This window comes from Corvus cornix, chromosome 4 (genome assembly GCF_000738735.6).
Source record: "Corvus cornix cornix isolate S_Up_H32 chromosome 4, ASM73873v5, whole genome shotgun sequence".
NCBI classification, from domain to species: domain Eukaryota; kingdom Metazoa; phylum Chordata; class Aves; order Passeriformes; family Corvidae; genus Corvus; species Corvus cornix.
Window position 1 is genome coordinate 47,764,134 of NC_046334.1, and position 14,695 is coordinate 47,778,828.

The 14,695-nt window shown below is 41.1% G+C and overlaps 1 protein-coding gene across 3 annotated transcripts in view; it reads left to right on the forward strand.

The window, feature by feature from the left end:
- The first annotated feature begins 2,638 nt into the window (after positions 1-2,638).
- The window catches only part of GABRG1 (gamma-aminobutyric acid type A receptor subunit gamma1), a 62,910-nt gene continuing 50,853 nt past the window's right edge, over positions 2,639-14,695 (forward strand). The window contains exon 1 of one of the 3 annotated variants that reach the window (XM_039551197.1): positions 2,639-3,061. In XM_039551197.1, the coding sequence (XP_039407131.1) occupies positions 2,970-3,061 (92 nt within the window). In that variant the 5' untranslated portion in view covers positions 2,639-2,969. Of the gene's footprint in view, positions 3,062-4,122; positions 4,648-14,695 lie in introns of those variants that run through there. The other 2 variants (XM_039551200.1, XM_039551199.1) reach the window with 2 other exon arrangements.

Consider the following 14,695-nt stretch of genomic DNA (forward strand, 5'->3'; position numbering starts at 1 on the left):
ACAGTGACTTAGGAAGCTCTGTTCTTCTATTGATAGACTCATTAAATATGACTGAAGAAGATAGAGACAGTGGTTTTCCTTTGCAAAAGCCATTCTGGTTTGTTCCTTCTTAGTATTAATAGTGATGTGAATCCTACAGTTTTGCTTAACTTTGGTCAATTTGCTGTTTCTGAAATGATGCCTAGCAGGTTTGAAGTGACACAATTGACTCCTTTCTTCACCTCTGTGCTGTTTTTTTTAAAGATTGCCCTCTTACTTCCAGCATCAGAAGGTGTTTTTAACTGAGAATTTAAATACAGTTATTAGGCTAGCTGTGCCAGTACCAAGTAGATGAGAAATATCTACAGGCTTTAGTAACTAACTCACTGTCTTTTAGTGTATTATCCTGTATCATGTCCTTCTTTTGACACTCAACTAGTGTGAATTTATCACTTCTTTTATTTTCCTTAGGAATACAGGAAATCTGAGTTGATTTCTTTTTCTTCATGTTTTCTCCAGATGGTGAAAGATTTTTTGTTATTTTCTGTTTCCTGTTTGCTTTTCAAAACTTTTAGAGCTATTTCTCATCTAGAATTTTACTTATTCGTGGAAAAATTTCTTCTCTACTTATTAGAGGGATGGATTTCTATTGTTTACATTAAAGTACAAGAAAAAATCAGATTTGGGTCTATCTGAAACCAGCTTGGCAGGATGTCATCCTTAGTCTTGTGTCATTTGAGAAATATCATTGGCGCTGCTTTTATTATATTTTTTTTAATAGTACTTTTATGCACCTTAGTGTTTTAAACCCTGAAAACAAGTGAAAAATTCCATTTTCTCACTGTTCATGCTACATGTTATTTCAGCTGTAATCTTCCACCTCTTTCACAGCTAGCAAGCTGCTGGATCTACACAGGGGTGAAATTAAGGTTTTAAATAGATGCTCCAAACTGTTCATGTAGAAAGAAGATGTCTTGGAATCCTGTAAGTATGTTTAAACTTCTTATGTCAAATTTTCGCAGCAGTCACTTTAACTGCATATCTTTTAGTGACAGGCTGGAATTTTATAGACTGGTAAAGAGCTTTAATGATTCCATAAACATCAGAATGCAAAGACATAAGCATTCATTGCATATTTTGCAAAATGCAGCCAATTTGACAGATCGATTTATAATAAACCTAAGGATAATGGCCATTTTCAGGGCAGAAGGACTTCCCAGAGAGTAAGGGACTTGGGAGTGGGCTGTGCTTATTGCCTTGCTGAGGGGGACAGCAATCCTGCTTCTTGGAGCTAGTGCCACCAGCTGCAGCAGAGGAGCTGCTTCTGCACTTATTCTGTAATACATGCATATGCTCTCCTCTGAGCTCATGCCTTTGCCATCATGCTAGGATGCTGCCTGCTGTGTTAATCCACCAGTAAAGAGACCTCAGGTCATGCAATAATATGTGCCTTTACCGTCTGCCAGTACCCCCAGGACTGGCTATTAATTTTCAAGTCGTTGAATTTCCACTTAACGTACTGCAGCTCTCTGAAGCATGGTGAGTTTCTTTAACCATTAAAGCAGCTGTAAGCTGCATATATAAAATAATAACCAGATGATGATGTGTAAAGAAGACAAAACACTGCCTTTCATTGGAATAACCACTGGATGGGGGATTATTTACATTTCTGTGCAGTGACAACTTGATTCAAAGGAAGATGATGATGATGATGACTGTAAAACGGTTTGCTCCTTACACCGAGAACTCGGTGCACAGGTTACTCCATAAGTGCCCTATGGAGAGCTGCGAGCGAGGGCATCTCCGGGGCCAGGGATTTGGGTTGGTGACAGCCTGAAGCCGAGAGAAGAAATACGCGTTTATCTAAGCGCTGGTCCCGCCGGGACGTGCCCGCCTGTCCCCACGGCCAGTCAAAAGCTGCGAGCACGGAACCGCTGGTGTCCTCCTCCGCCGCGGTGCTTCTCCTGCCTCAGGTTCGGGGTGTGTGTGCAAGGTTGCTGGGGGGGGGATGTCTGGCTACTTTCCCGCCTACGTGTCCTGAGAGAGACAGGAGGAGGAAGCAGCGGAGAGGAGACAAGAAGGAAAAAAAAAAAAGAAGAAAAAACCCCCATACCCTTGCGTTTTGCATGCCCTGGCGCATTTCACAGCGCAGCACCGCGCATCGTCCGCTTCCCGCCCGTCCCCCCGGGGCGCTCCGCGGCCGCGCAGAGCCGCCTGCAGCCGCCGAGCCTGCGCCGCTCGCGTCTCGGGGGCGCGGAATTCCCGCGGCTGCCCTTGCGGTCCAGCATGCCGCCTGCCTCCAGCACGGCTTCAGGGACTGCGGCTGGAGGGGTGTGCTCCCTCTCCTGGGGACGAATGAGGGGCTGGCGGATGCCCCCTTCCCTGCGGCCGCCCTCCCCAAAATCTCGATCGTGCCGGACCTAGAGACGCGCAGTCCCCGTGGGTGTCCGTGCACATCCCCCGGCGCTTCTGCTCCTGGCTGCGGGTCTGCTTGGCAGGGCGGACCGGCTGCCTCTCGGAGAGCCGCCCTCTGAGTAGCTTCAAAAATAGAAATATTTAAATACCTATGTGTAGCTTTAAACATACATTTAACGTTTTATATATTCTGCCTATTTATATTTGTATGTATATGTATATATATACACATACATGGTCTATTTCATTTCCCTCTTTGGAGAAAAATACCAAATCAATGCCACCCTTTCTCCCAAGCATGTTTCCCTTCTAGTAAAGGAGGCTCCACCTCTGCTAGGGATTGATTCGCCCAGCAGTTTTTAGGATAATTTATGAAGCAACCTGATGAGCCTATTGGACGAGTTGTTCGGTCCTTGCAGAGTGGGTTTCTACCTGTTTGGGTGTTTTATTTTTTTTTTTCCCCTTCCCCTCCGCTCCCTCTGCCTGCCGTGTGCCGGGGGTGGTGGGATTGGTAGGGTCGCTATCCGCCAGCCTCTCCGGAGAAAACTCGGGCAAGGGAGAGCGCCTTCACGCTCATGGATGCATGGGGGGGCCCCGCGCCCCGCTGGATCCGCCGCCGCGGGGCCCGGCTGCTGCTGCTGCTGCTGACCGTGCGGCTGGGGAGCGGGTGAGTACGGCGGGGACCCCGCACCTGCTCCCGCCGGGATCCGGCTACCCGCGAATCGGGCCCCAGGCTGAGCTGGGGGGCTCCGGGCGGGCTGGGGGCGGGGGCAGGGGCAGGGGAGGCGGCGTGTCGCGCCGTCAAACTTCAACCACAAAACGTGTCGGTGCTGCCGCTGTGGCTCCCGCGGGCGGCTGCGGCGGGAGCCGGCACCGGCAAAGTAAAACTTCAGCCGCATCCCACTTGTTCGCTGGGCGGCTTGGTGAGTCCAGGCTCGGCTCGGTACTGGGAAAAGCGAGTCCTCCCATGCTGGGGGCGGCCCGGCGCATCGAGCTCCCCGGCGCGGTTCCGCCCGTCCCCGCCGGCGGCTGCGGGGAGAGGGGGCAGGACCGCGGCTGGCGGTGCGGGGCACCCATCGCAGCGGCGGGACCTGTGCGCTGCGCGGGGCCTCCCGCACGGCACCGGCTCCTGCCGCTGCAGCGCTCGGGAGGGGGGTCGGGCTCACGCGTGGGATGGAGCAGGGCAGCTGCTCAAGTCCCAGAAGCTGGAAACGTGCATTTTAAAGGAGAGTTAGAAAACTGATCTGAAGGGCTCTGAAGAGACAACAGTGTGGTACAGCGGTGTACTTACGTTATTAGTACCCATAACAACGAAAAGCAATGTGATAATCCAACTCCATTAATAATGCAGAGCTAATGTGAACCATTCCACAGGTTACACTCATAAAAATCACAAAGCAGCACTGAAAGGGTATTTGTTGCTCAGTGTGTCTGTCTTTTTAGTGAAAGACCAAATTATCATTCTAGGGGATATAAAAATATGTAGTGTAAAGACTGGCAAAAAAAAAAGGGGTAAAATCTATTAAACATTTTTTTAAAGTCTGTCATACTCTAGACCCCTTCTTCACACTGAATGATGATTTATCAGTCTGTGTGAGGTATGTTGATCTCATCACATTTCTCGTCTTCAGAAGGCTGCTGTGTTATCCTAGTCAGAAACACCACTGATTATACTTTTCTTAACCTGTGTCTTTTAAAACTCTGATAAATTATGGAAGTATTTTTCAAAGGCATTGACGAAAATGATACCAGTGCAGCTGTGCATCTTCAGAATGTTTCTTAATGATCATAGTGTACCTCAGGTGTGAAAGAAATTATCAAGTGGTTTGAGAGAAAAGAATATGCATGCTAATGTACCAGTTCAAAGACTTAGTTACAAAGAAGGAGGACTAGCTAAAAAAATAATTTATTTTGCTTTGCTTGTCAAACTGTGGTTGGGATTATAAGACTAGGTGTAGCTTATTATGTATGCATATCATTAACGTTACCATTTGTAAATAAGTCGATAAGAAGTCTTCAGTGAGAAAAAGAGGTAACTTACATGCCTTGTTTTGTTCTGTGTTCCAGGACATCTCAGATAAAAGTGAATATTTGGTATAAATATCCATGTATCTGAATCAACTATTTTCAGCCTTGCCTCTTTTTCAGAGATTACATGGAAAAATGGCGTCTGAAAGATTTTTCCCTCCTCCTTTTTTTTTTTTTTTTTTAAGTGACCTCAAATGGACCTGTTTCGCAGAACATGATTGTCTGGTATGTACTGCATTGCAATTCATGGGTGTTTGCAGAGAGCTCAGGACCTCTGGTGCTCTTCAACAGTCTGCCACAAAGTAGGATGGAAATACTATTTTTCTGCTTCTTTGGATGCCTCTCTATAGTTTCAGCCCAAGATTTTCCTTGAAGTTCGAACTAAAACAAAGGAGTAACGCTTTTCTCAAGAATAGACCAGGCTGCACCAATTCTGCCTATTTTTCTAAAACTTGCTGGAGCCAATCTGCCTTTTCAACAGATACTTTTAAAAGGATGCAAGTTGCATCACTTTTAGTGTGCATTTATACACAAAGTACTTTGTGCTGAGTATGAGTAAAGTTGCTTCAGCTGTAACAAATGGAGCTAAAGCCTAAGCAAGGGCACTCGAAGTTTAGCCCAACCAAGAGTTTATTCTTTTAAGGTACTGCCCCAAAAGCTGTTGCATGACATTACACCAAACTTCATACAACAAAATGTGGGAACTCTGTCCCGTAAAACAGTGTTTTACCTCCAGTTCTTCACCTTCAGCACTAACAGATCAGAATGGCCAATGCACTTGATATAATTTCATGGGTCAGTATTTTGAAGGACTACTTTTGTCAATAGCAGATATCTCTTCTGTAGGAGAAATTGGGCTGTGAGCCTTTCTACAAAGTGTGTGCAGGAAAAGAGTACTTACCGAGCTGTCACTGCAGACCTAAATGTTCAGCAAGCCCATTATTTATGTTGAATCCAAATAAACAGATAATTGATAGGCAGAGCATAAGAACTGACAATATAATTAATGTTATTTCCTTAGTTCCAGCCATACAGGTGTACCATAACTGTAACATTTCTTCTAATTTATACTTCTTTAAATGGTATGTGCTGGTCAGCATGCCTGAAACTGTACTGTAAGCTTAACTTAATTTTGGCCATATCTTCCCTGTAGTTTTGTAATCTGATGTTTTAAATGCAGTTATAAATGCTCTGTTGAAATGCAGCTGTCAGCAGGTGCAAATGTCAACTAATATTTTCTTTTCCATTTCAAAGTATCTGTTAGGAAAATACATAATATGGCCTATGTTTTCTTCTCGTATAAATTCCTGGATCAGAGTTAAGCCTGTCATAACAACGTTGGTTTCTTAGTGCTTGATAATAGTGATTTACTGTTACATTTGAACATCTGTGATGTTTATTCATTATTATCCTCACTCTTATGTGCTTTGTTCATGATGTGACAGCGAAGAACTTGTTATTCAGCAGTCCCAGTGGTTTAAAATACAGTTTATTTTCTTAAAAGTTTTTCAGTGTTTTCTTTTGTTAGTATAAAGTTTAAAGAGATATAAGTATTGAGAAATACTTATATTCTTTGCACATAATTTTCTTACAGTGGTTTCAAGGAAACCTTCAAACTATGCCAGTCTGTTAAAAAAAAAGGCTCTCAGCAAATTGAACCAAATTTTCATTTACTTTCAACTTTCTGTTTGTTAAATATGCCTGATGCTAAAAAAGCACCTTCACTACAAATTCAAGCCTTTTTGAGCTGGACAGAAAAGGTTACAGGTGGGCTCTTGTCGACCTTGTTCAACTTCTTTTTCTGAATACATAAGTCTGTCTACAGAGTAGATTACAAGGGGATTGGGGGAATAGGTGTTTTTTTCTTTGAAGTTCTAGAGGAGTTGTATTAATCTGAGTCAAATAGAACAGCTAGTAGGTAGGACCACTTAAATGGACTAGGTATAGGCACTGTTTGAAAGTGAGTTGCTTTGGTTTGGGCTATCATATATATAAACTAAAAGAGTCATGTGTGTTGAATTCACAGAAAGCCAGAAGTGAGCAGCTCAAACCCCATTTTTGTAGTACCATTTATGATAGAAGAGTAACAGCACTTTTTGAATTACCTGCATAACTCTCTCTTGCACTGCATCCTAAACTGATCATGTGCTTGAGTGAAATAACAATATCATAACTTATTTGGTAAAGAGCAGCAGAGAAAAGTACTAATTATAAATGACTGTAACACACTGACAGGAACCTTTCGAAGGCTGGTGGATGACAATGACACTGACTTTTATTTCTTAACAATTTCTCTGAATGGTAATAATTTGTACAGAGTAATTCAGATGCAATTGAATTAATCTGAAGATGACACAGAAGTCCTGATTTTGCATTTTTACACATGCAAACATTTTTTAAGACTGAAAGTAGTGTGGTGAGTTCAGTGGCCTTACAGGCCTGTGTAAAAACTTGATTCTATATATAAACTTAAATGGTAAATTGTGGAGCAACACTGAAATAACAGAGGTAACTGGAGAGACTCGGAAAGTCATCAGGAGTTCATCAGAACAGAACTTACTTCAAAGAAGAGGGCAGTTTCAGTGATACGGATGTGATGGAAAGAAATTGTTCCTAAAATACGCTTTAATTTGGGATATTCCAATCAGTAGGAACCGTTGAGATAATCCAGACTTATATAAGAATATGTAAGAGGCTAAACAAAACTGGAGAATTTACCCTGGCTTCTCTATCAGGTTTGCTCCTTCAGTTTAACTAAGTCCCTGCATATAGACTTGATGAGGAGGAATGCGTTGAAGTATTATACAGTATTTTTAGTCTGAGGTTTCTCTGGCTTCCAGCCAGTGGGTCTCCCATTTTCTTCTGCTAGCAGAAAAAGCCTGGTTTTTTTCCCAGTGTAACCTGCTACAGCTGGCTCAGCCACTGGATCCCATGTTCATCTCTCTGTGGGGAAATCCAGGTCTTGATTGATACTTCTGGTTGTGCACGGTAGCCTCAAGGTATAGACAAATGGCTGGAGCTGATCTTCAAGAACAAAGTGTGGTCTACATGCATCTGCTCTTCAGCAAGGAAACCAGTCATCAAACTCTTCCTTGTTCTGACTGCCTCTGCCAAGTTTTAACCTGACAAGAACTCAGAGCATCTCAAGCGAATCCTGAAAATTCTTAAAAGAATCAGCATTTTGGTCAGAAAACATCCTGATGCCTTTCTCTTCCAGCCTAGTCTTTCATAATATGTTGTAGAAACCTCCTGACCTCTGAGTGACAGGAAGCTCCAGTGTGGTTAAATTCCAAGCAATTGTTACAGAATGAATTATCTAGTCCAAAATGAAAGTTCTATACAAATGTGTCACAATTGGAGACACTCTAGAGTGGAAATTTCCACTGAATTGGATTTACCCATGCTACAGTCATATGAACTATTCTTCGAAGCATATCCCTGGTATATGCAGTTTAAGAGACAACTTGATAGCCGCTTACATTTTCCTCTCAGATAAGAAAACTGAGAAACTTACGTTTCTTCAGGAAATATTTAATTATTTGCTTAACCACTTTTAAACCCTTTCCATTTTTTTCTCTGAAGAAGAGATACACACGGAATATTGCTTCACTAGTACTTCATACTGCTCAGAGACTCTCTCACAGGATTAGCTTCAATACTGTTCAGGTATAACTCATGGGTTTTTTTTTCTTTCTGCATTGGTCCTCAAATCCTTTTCTGTGTCACTGCATTCATCTCTGGCGAGGTATGAATGGCTAATTCTGTGTTTCTAAATTTATATGCAGCAATTTTTCTTTGTTTTCAGGAAGGCAGACAGACATACTGGATAGGAAAAATCTGAGGTAGAATAAGATACATCCCCTTTGGATTAAATTATTTGATGTCTCAAATAGATTGTTAGTCCTTTCCTTTAATACAGTTTTCTTCTTGTTTAAGGCAGTGTACCATGAGGGATTAAGTATTATTATTATTAGTAATGTAGTATTATTGCCCAATTTTTCTTTCTGAATAAAGTTTAACTGGATAGAATTTATATTAGTAAAAAATTATAGCATCAAGTGTTCATTTAGGTGGTTAACTGTCAATGTAAGTCATAACAATTTCTTTATTTAATTGTCCAGTGTTAAATTTGCATGACAGAATAAATTATGTAGATGTTTTTAGAAATAAAGTGTCCTTAGTGTTTTCTCTGGAGGAGAACCGTTTTTAATCTCATCACCATACAGCCACTGGATATGTATTGGGTTGTGTCAAACCTACTGCAGGTGAGCTGTGGACATCTACCTTAGGTTCTTGCACTGCCAGGGAGGGCCATGCAGCTGATGGCCTATGGGTTGTGTCCAGCAGGGGTCAACTCTGACTGCCATAAAGTTTAGTCATCATCTAACAAGAGGTGTTACTCTCCCGCTTTAAAGATATGTGTTACATATAATACACAACAAATTACATCAGGAAAAACATAATTTTGCTCATAGACAGAGACATCAAGCTTTTGATTACATGGTTTAGATATTTCCATTAGTTCTTACACAGTATATTCACTTTTTTATGCAATCATTCGCTAACTTAATTGACCTTTGGATTAGTCCATAATTGCCTAATTACACTAAAATTTCAGTAGAACCTGTTGTCACTGTATTTCTTTTGGGGACATGTTGTCATTGCTGAGTTATTGCAGTTGTATGGCTTTTTCTGTGATTTCAGGCCAGATTTACCTATATGCCACAATCACAGTGTGCAATTCACTGCAAGTCTCTGGTTCTGTTGCTGCTTCCATACATATTTCTTTGGCTCCTGTAGGAGGATGATGGTACCTACTCACATGTGTAGCAGAATTTGGAACTATTTCAAACAAGCTTGTTTTTGTGAAGGGTTGTAGTAGATTTCTTGTCACCTGAAGATTTTGAAGGAAATACGTGATGAATTGTGTTAGAACAAATGTTCATATGGATATGTTGAAATACCATTGGCTTAAATGACTGAAAATGCCTTATAAAGGAGTGCTCATTTGATATATCTGTTGAGATGCTGGTGATATTTTAAGGTAGAAAGTTGACTTTGCAATTTGGTGAATTTTATAGTTAGTGTGGGATGGCATTCAATTAAGTTTACTGCTTTTTACTGAGGTTATGGTTCTCAGCATTCATTTATCATAGATTTGTTTTAAGTCTAGTTTCACTATGGAAGGTGTATCTTGGATCAAGGCACTTAGTCCATCAACAGTATATCTGTTCATTTTGAACTTGATGTCAATTAACCTTTCATCAGTCAAGTGTAGACAGTGGTGTACTGATGTGCACATGGATTTATGTGTGGCTGTCTTTGTGTGATGATCGGTCTGAAACTTCCAGGAGATCTGGTACTGCCATGGTTAGTACATGTTTCACGTATCCGGAGAGGTTATCAGCACTGTGTCCTTCCTTAGCAGTTTATTTAATACCATTTGTCCCTCTTCAGTTATATTTACTGAGGTTCTGTAATTTGCTTTGGTTATCCCCTTACCTTCTGTTCAAGTCTTCATTTGTTTCCTGCTGTTTGGTCTGGATGAACAGTGGACTATGGCTTTTTACATTTTAATTATTTGATCACATGGTATGGCCAAAACCCACAAAGAAGTTACAACTTACCAACAAGAGAAAATAAGATTGCACCTCAAGTCCTGTGTTCAGTTCTGGGCCCCTCATTACGAGAAAAACATTAAGGTGCTGGAGTGTGTTCAAAGAAGGACAAACAAAGCTGGTGAAGGGTCTAGAGGTTAAGTCCTATGAGGAGCAGCTGAGTGAGCTTGGGATGTTTAGCCTAGAGAAAAGGTGGCTCAGGGGTGACCTTATCACTCTCTACAACTGCCTGAAAGGGGATTGTAAAGGTGGGGGTTGACCTGTTCTCTCAGGAAGCTAGACAGGACAAGAGGACTTGTGGCCTCAGACTGTGGCAGGGGAGGTTCAGGTTAGACATCAGGATGAATTTGTTCCCAGAAAGGGTTGTGAAGCATTGGAAGGGGCTGCGCAGGGTGGAGTCACCATCCCTGGAGGTGTTCAAAAAACAGCTCTGTGACACTTGGTGACGTGGTCTGGTTGACAAGGTGGTGATCAAAGGTTGGACTCGATGATCTCAGACGTCTTTTCCAAAGTAAATGAGTCTGTGATTCTACAAAAAGAGATTATACAACGTGTTCTGCAAGTTTGTAATGAGGAAGTGAAATAATTGCTGCAAGGAAAGAGAAGTGAGAAGTGTATCCTATTTCCTCCTTTGTCTGGGGTGCAACAAGAACTGCTCAAAGAATCAGGAATAACGATATTAGCATAATTTTTCTTGAAGACAGTTTTTTTTCCATCTTGAAATATTGTTTTTTACCAAGATTCATATGTCTGCTGTTCAGACAGAGCAGGAGAGGTTGCAGTAATGGGTTGACAGGATCATTATAGAATTCATCAAGGATGAGTGCTGAAGTCCTGCACCTGAGTGGCAAGTCCCCCTCAGCAGGACTGGAGCTAGTGGCTGGGGAGCAGCTCTTCCAAAAGGACCTGGAGAGCATGGCACCTTGGCAGCAGTGAGGGCCAGCAGCGTCCTGGGCTGTGGGATCAGGTACAGATTCAGGAAGTTGAGGAAAGCGATTGTCTCCCTCTGCTCAACACTTGTGAAACCGCATGTAGATACTGCATCCAGTTTGGGGTTTAAACTGGAGGGAACTCAGTAGATGGCTACCAAGCTGGTCAAGGAGGACCACCTGCCCTAGGAGGCAAGGGCTGATCTGACTGGAGAAAAAATGACTTTTGGGGGATCCAGCATCAGTCCCAGCACTTACAGGGAGGTGATCAAGAAAACAGAGGTAGGCACGTCCTAGTGGTGGATGGTAAGAGAATGAGAAACAATGGTGATGAATTTCCACAGGGAAATCTCAACTAGATATAAAGAAAAAAATCACTAGGAAGATAATTAAACAGCGTAACAAGATGTCCAGTGAGGTTTTGGGATGTCTGTCCATGGAATTTTTAATCCAGCTGGATTAGGCAAGCACCCTGGTCTGAACTTGGTATCGGCCCTTCTTTGACTAGAAGTAATCTTCCCAAGATCCCTTCTAAGTTTTGTGTGGAAACTGATAATTTCTCTGGAAAATTGCAGAAATCAACTTGTATTTTTTGTTTTGTTTCGTTACTTGTGCAAAGTCCTTGCTCTCTATTGTAGTACAAAAAAGGGGATTGTAGAAACAGGTAGTTGTCTCCATCAGGTCTACAAAACAGGGAAGAATATTTTTGTCATGACATATGGAGGTAAAGAGATGGTCAAAGTAAGACTGCTATACTAATCAAGCTGAATATGTTTGAGAATCCAGCAGCTCTGAAGTGGTGCAGAGAATTACCTGTACTTGGTTAGACACATATGAGAAAAATTGTCAATTGATTTCTGGACTGCAGCTTGATAGGAGTAGAGGCAGCAGTTATACTGGTCTGACCATATCAGTGTTTGGATGAGCTTTCAAGGAGAGAAGATAAACTTTGTATTATGTGAGAAGACTGATGGATAAAGAGTATCTGCAATGCTTTGAGTCTTTATGATATTTTTGTGAGATCTGTAGAATCCGTTTGAATTAATAACATTTGACCAGTGTAATTTCAAACAGTATGCAGCATTATGTGAAAATTGACTTGGAGAAGAGCAGTTTGTGTGGATCTCAGAACAAAATTGTTCTTCTGGAAGATAGCTTTAATAATATCTGTTGTTTTTAATGTTAAAAATCCACATTTATATAACTATTCTATTATATATAGCCAGACAAATATGAAAAAGACAAAGAGCACAAGGCAATATGTGTATGCAGAAGAATCAACCTAACAAGTATGTGGTAGGTGTACTGGAAAAAAGATACAGGGAATAAGTAAAACAGTTCAGTGGGAGAGAGAAATACATTTTGACACACAAAAGAATATACCCAAGTCTGGCAAGGCAGAGGGGGTGGGAAATTGATGAAAACATCAGACATGGAATGGAAAGGGGGGGGAAAGAGATTCTTGTCAGGAGAATGTCTAAACCAGTTTAGGAAAGATAAAGAAGAAGGAATACAACAGCAGTGACTCTATATCCCACAGGATTAAGAGGAGTAAGTAATGCTTTTTGGAGACATATTTTCAGTAGCTGTATTTTTTTGCCTGCAGTTACATTTATTTTTCAAGAAATTATCTGCGACACATAAAACATATCAGTGAAGATGGTGATGAGGAAATGGGAAAGAGAGTTCACTTCCACAGAAATGTAATAGAACTGATGAGTATGAAGTCAACCATCAAATCTGAAAGACAAATCTTGAGAGATGTTTGAACCATTCACTACTGAAAGCTAGCAGTGATAGTGAGCTTTCAGGAAAGTCTTATGTAGAAAAATGGAATTGACTTCTATTTCAGCAATCATGACTATGTGGTCCTGCTTATTTTTGCTACTAGAAAGTAGTATTTGCATACATGCAGGAGTCCCAATAATTTCTCAGCTTCTAAGGATATTGCAAGTCTGTCTGAGGTCCATGTTTTATCTTAAGAAGATTCAAGAAAATATGCAAATATGTAATTTAAATTGCTGACATGGGAGTGATTACTCATTCCTTCCATGTTGAAGTTGCATTTTTATCCCTATTTAAGGAATTTTGCTCTGTTTCAGGCATTTCTTAAATTTACCGTCCTGCTAGAGTTGAGATTTTTGTCAATACCTGGTCCTATGCCTTGGTCATTCACATGACACGTCTAAGTACTTACATTTTTATCTTCTGAACTAGAATTATCACCAACCTCTGTACAAATGTCTGACTCTGGACACTGGGGTGTCGGCGACCGTGTTTAGGTTTTCGGTAGTGCTTTAGGTCTTTTTTCATGTGTGGAATTTGGCTAGGTCAGATGAGCTCTGACGTCTCATAGATGGGGCCGTGAAATATACTTCTTTACCACACACAAGCATATAATGCTTGGTGTTCTAGAGCAAGCTAGTGTCTGGTTAGATGATCTGTTGGAAAACTTCCCTGGGAACCTTATCTGTTTTGACTGATTTTTTATGAAGGCAAGTCTGGTTAAATGCACTATCTTGACAAACCTGTGAAGCTGTATTGCTGCTAACAAAGTAATCTGTCATGTTTACACTTCAAGGAACATTACCACTTTTTCTGAAAGTTGAGAGAAATAGTTTGGTTTGGTATTTTTTTTTCCTTTTTTTTTAAGTAATGGAAAATAAAGATAAATTGTATTATTTTTAGACAAAGGACGCTGGAGCAAAGCCAGTGAATAACAACTGTCTTGCTGCATGTTTCATCATTTAGGTAAGCGTCACTGTGTCACTGCCCTACCCCTGTATTGGTAAAACTCCTGAAGAAACTGAAGATTCTCAGCTAAATGAAGTAACACAACTAGTCTTACTGTTTTCATTCACATATGTAAGGCAACAAGGAAAAAAGTGTATTCGTTTTAGCTCTTTCAGCATAGAAATGATCTGAAACACTGACTTTCCTCCTTATTTGTTTATTAAACAATCATCAGAGTATTCCTTGTACGGAAGGATCACTATCTCCAAATAGACAGTGCAGATTGTCTAAACCTTACAGATACCAAGGGCTTGATTGAGTTGCTTCTGCACAGACTTGAAGCATCAGCAGAGATAACTCAGGTTCCCTGCCAAGTCTCTACTTTTCCAGAGGTTTACGGGTTCCCCATAAATCAACCCAGCTTGGAAGACTGGATATCCTTTTGTGTGTTGGATGGGAATAGGAACCTAGGAATGGACAGCTAAATTGATACTTAGCCTTGTTTAAATACTCCCACTTATGCTATACATGTACTTCTATGTGTAGTACTTTGACATGCATGATGTAAATAGCAGTCAGAACACTTTCACTATATTAATTTTTTTTCCAGTCCATTACATAACTTGACAGATGCTAATTGCCACTCAAATCTCACCTGACCAATTTTTCTCATATTTAAAGGAGAACAAAACCCTATGATATTAATGTCTGAAGATGAGCATGTTGCCTGATGTTGAAAAGACTTATTTAGTCCTTAGTCACTTGTGCCCCGGAATTTATTAGTCATGGTAATGTCTCCAATTAGTTGAAGGACAGAGAGCATAATGGGGGCACTTTTTGCCTAATTGCTGTTAGCTGTGTACATGCAGCTTACTGTTGAGTTTATGAGGCTAGCTGAAGTGTTACAACAGCAAGCGTCTTAAGAAGTGAGGTCTCTTTCTTATTTATAAAATCATTAAAATCAGAATTAGCACCTGCAGTAATAGATATAAA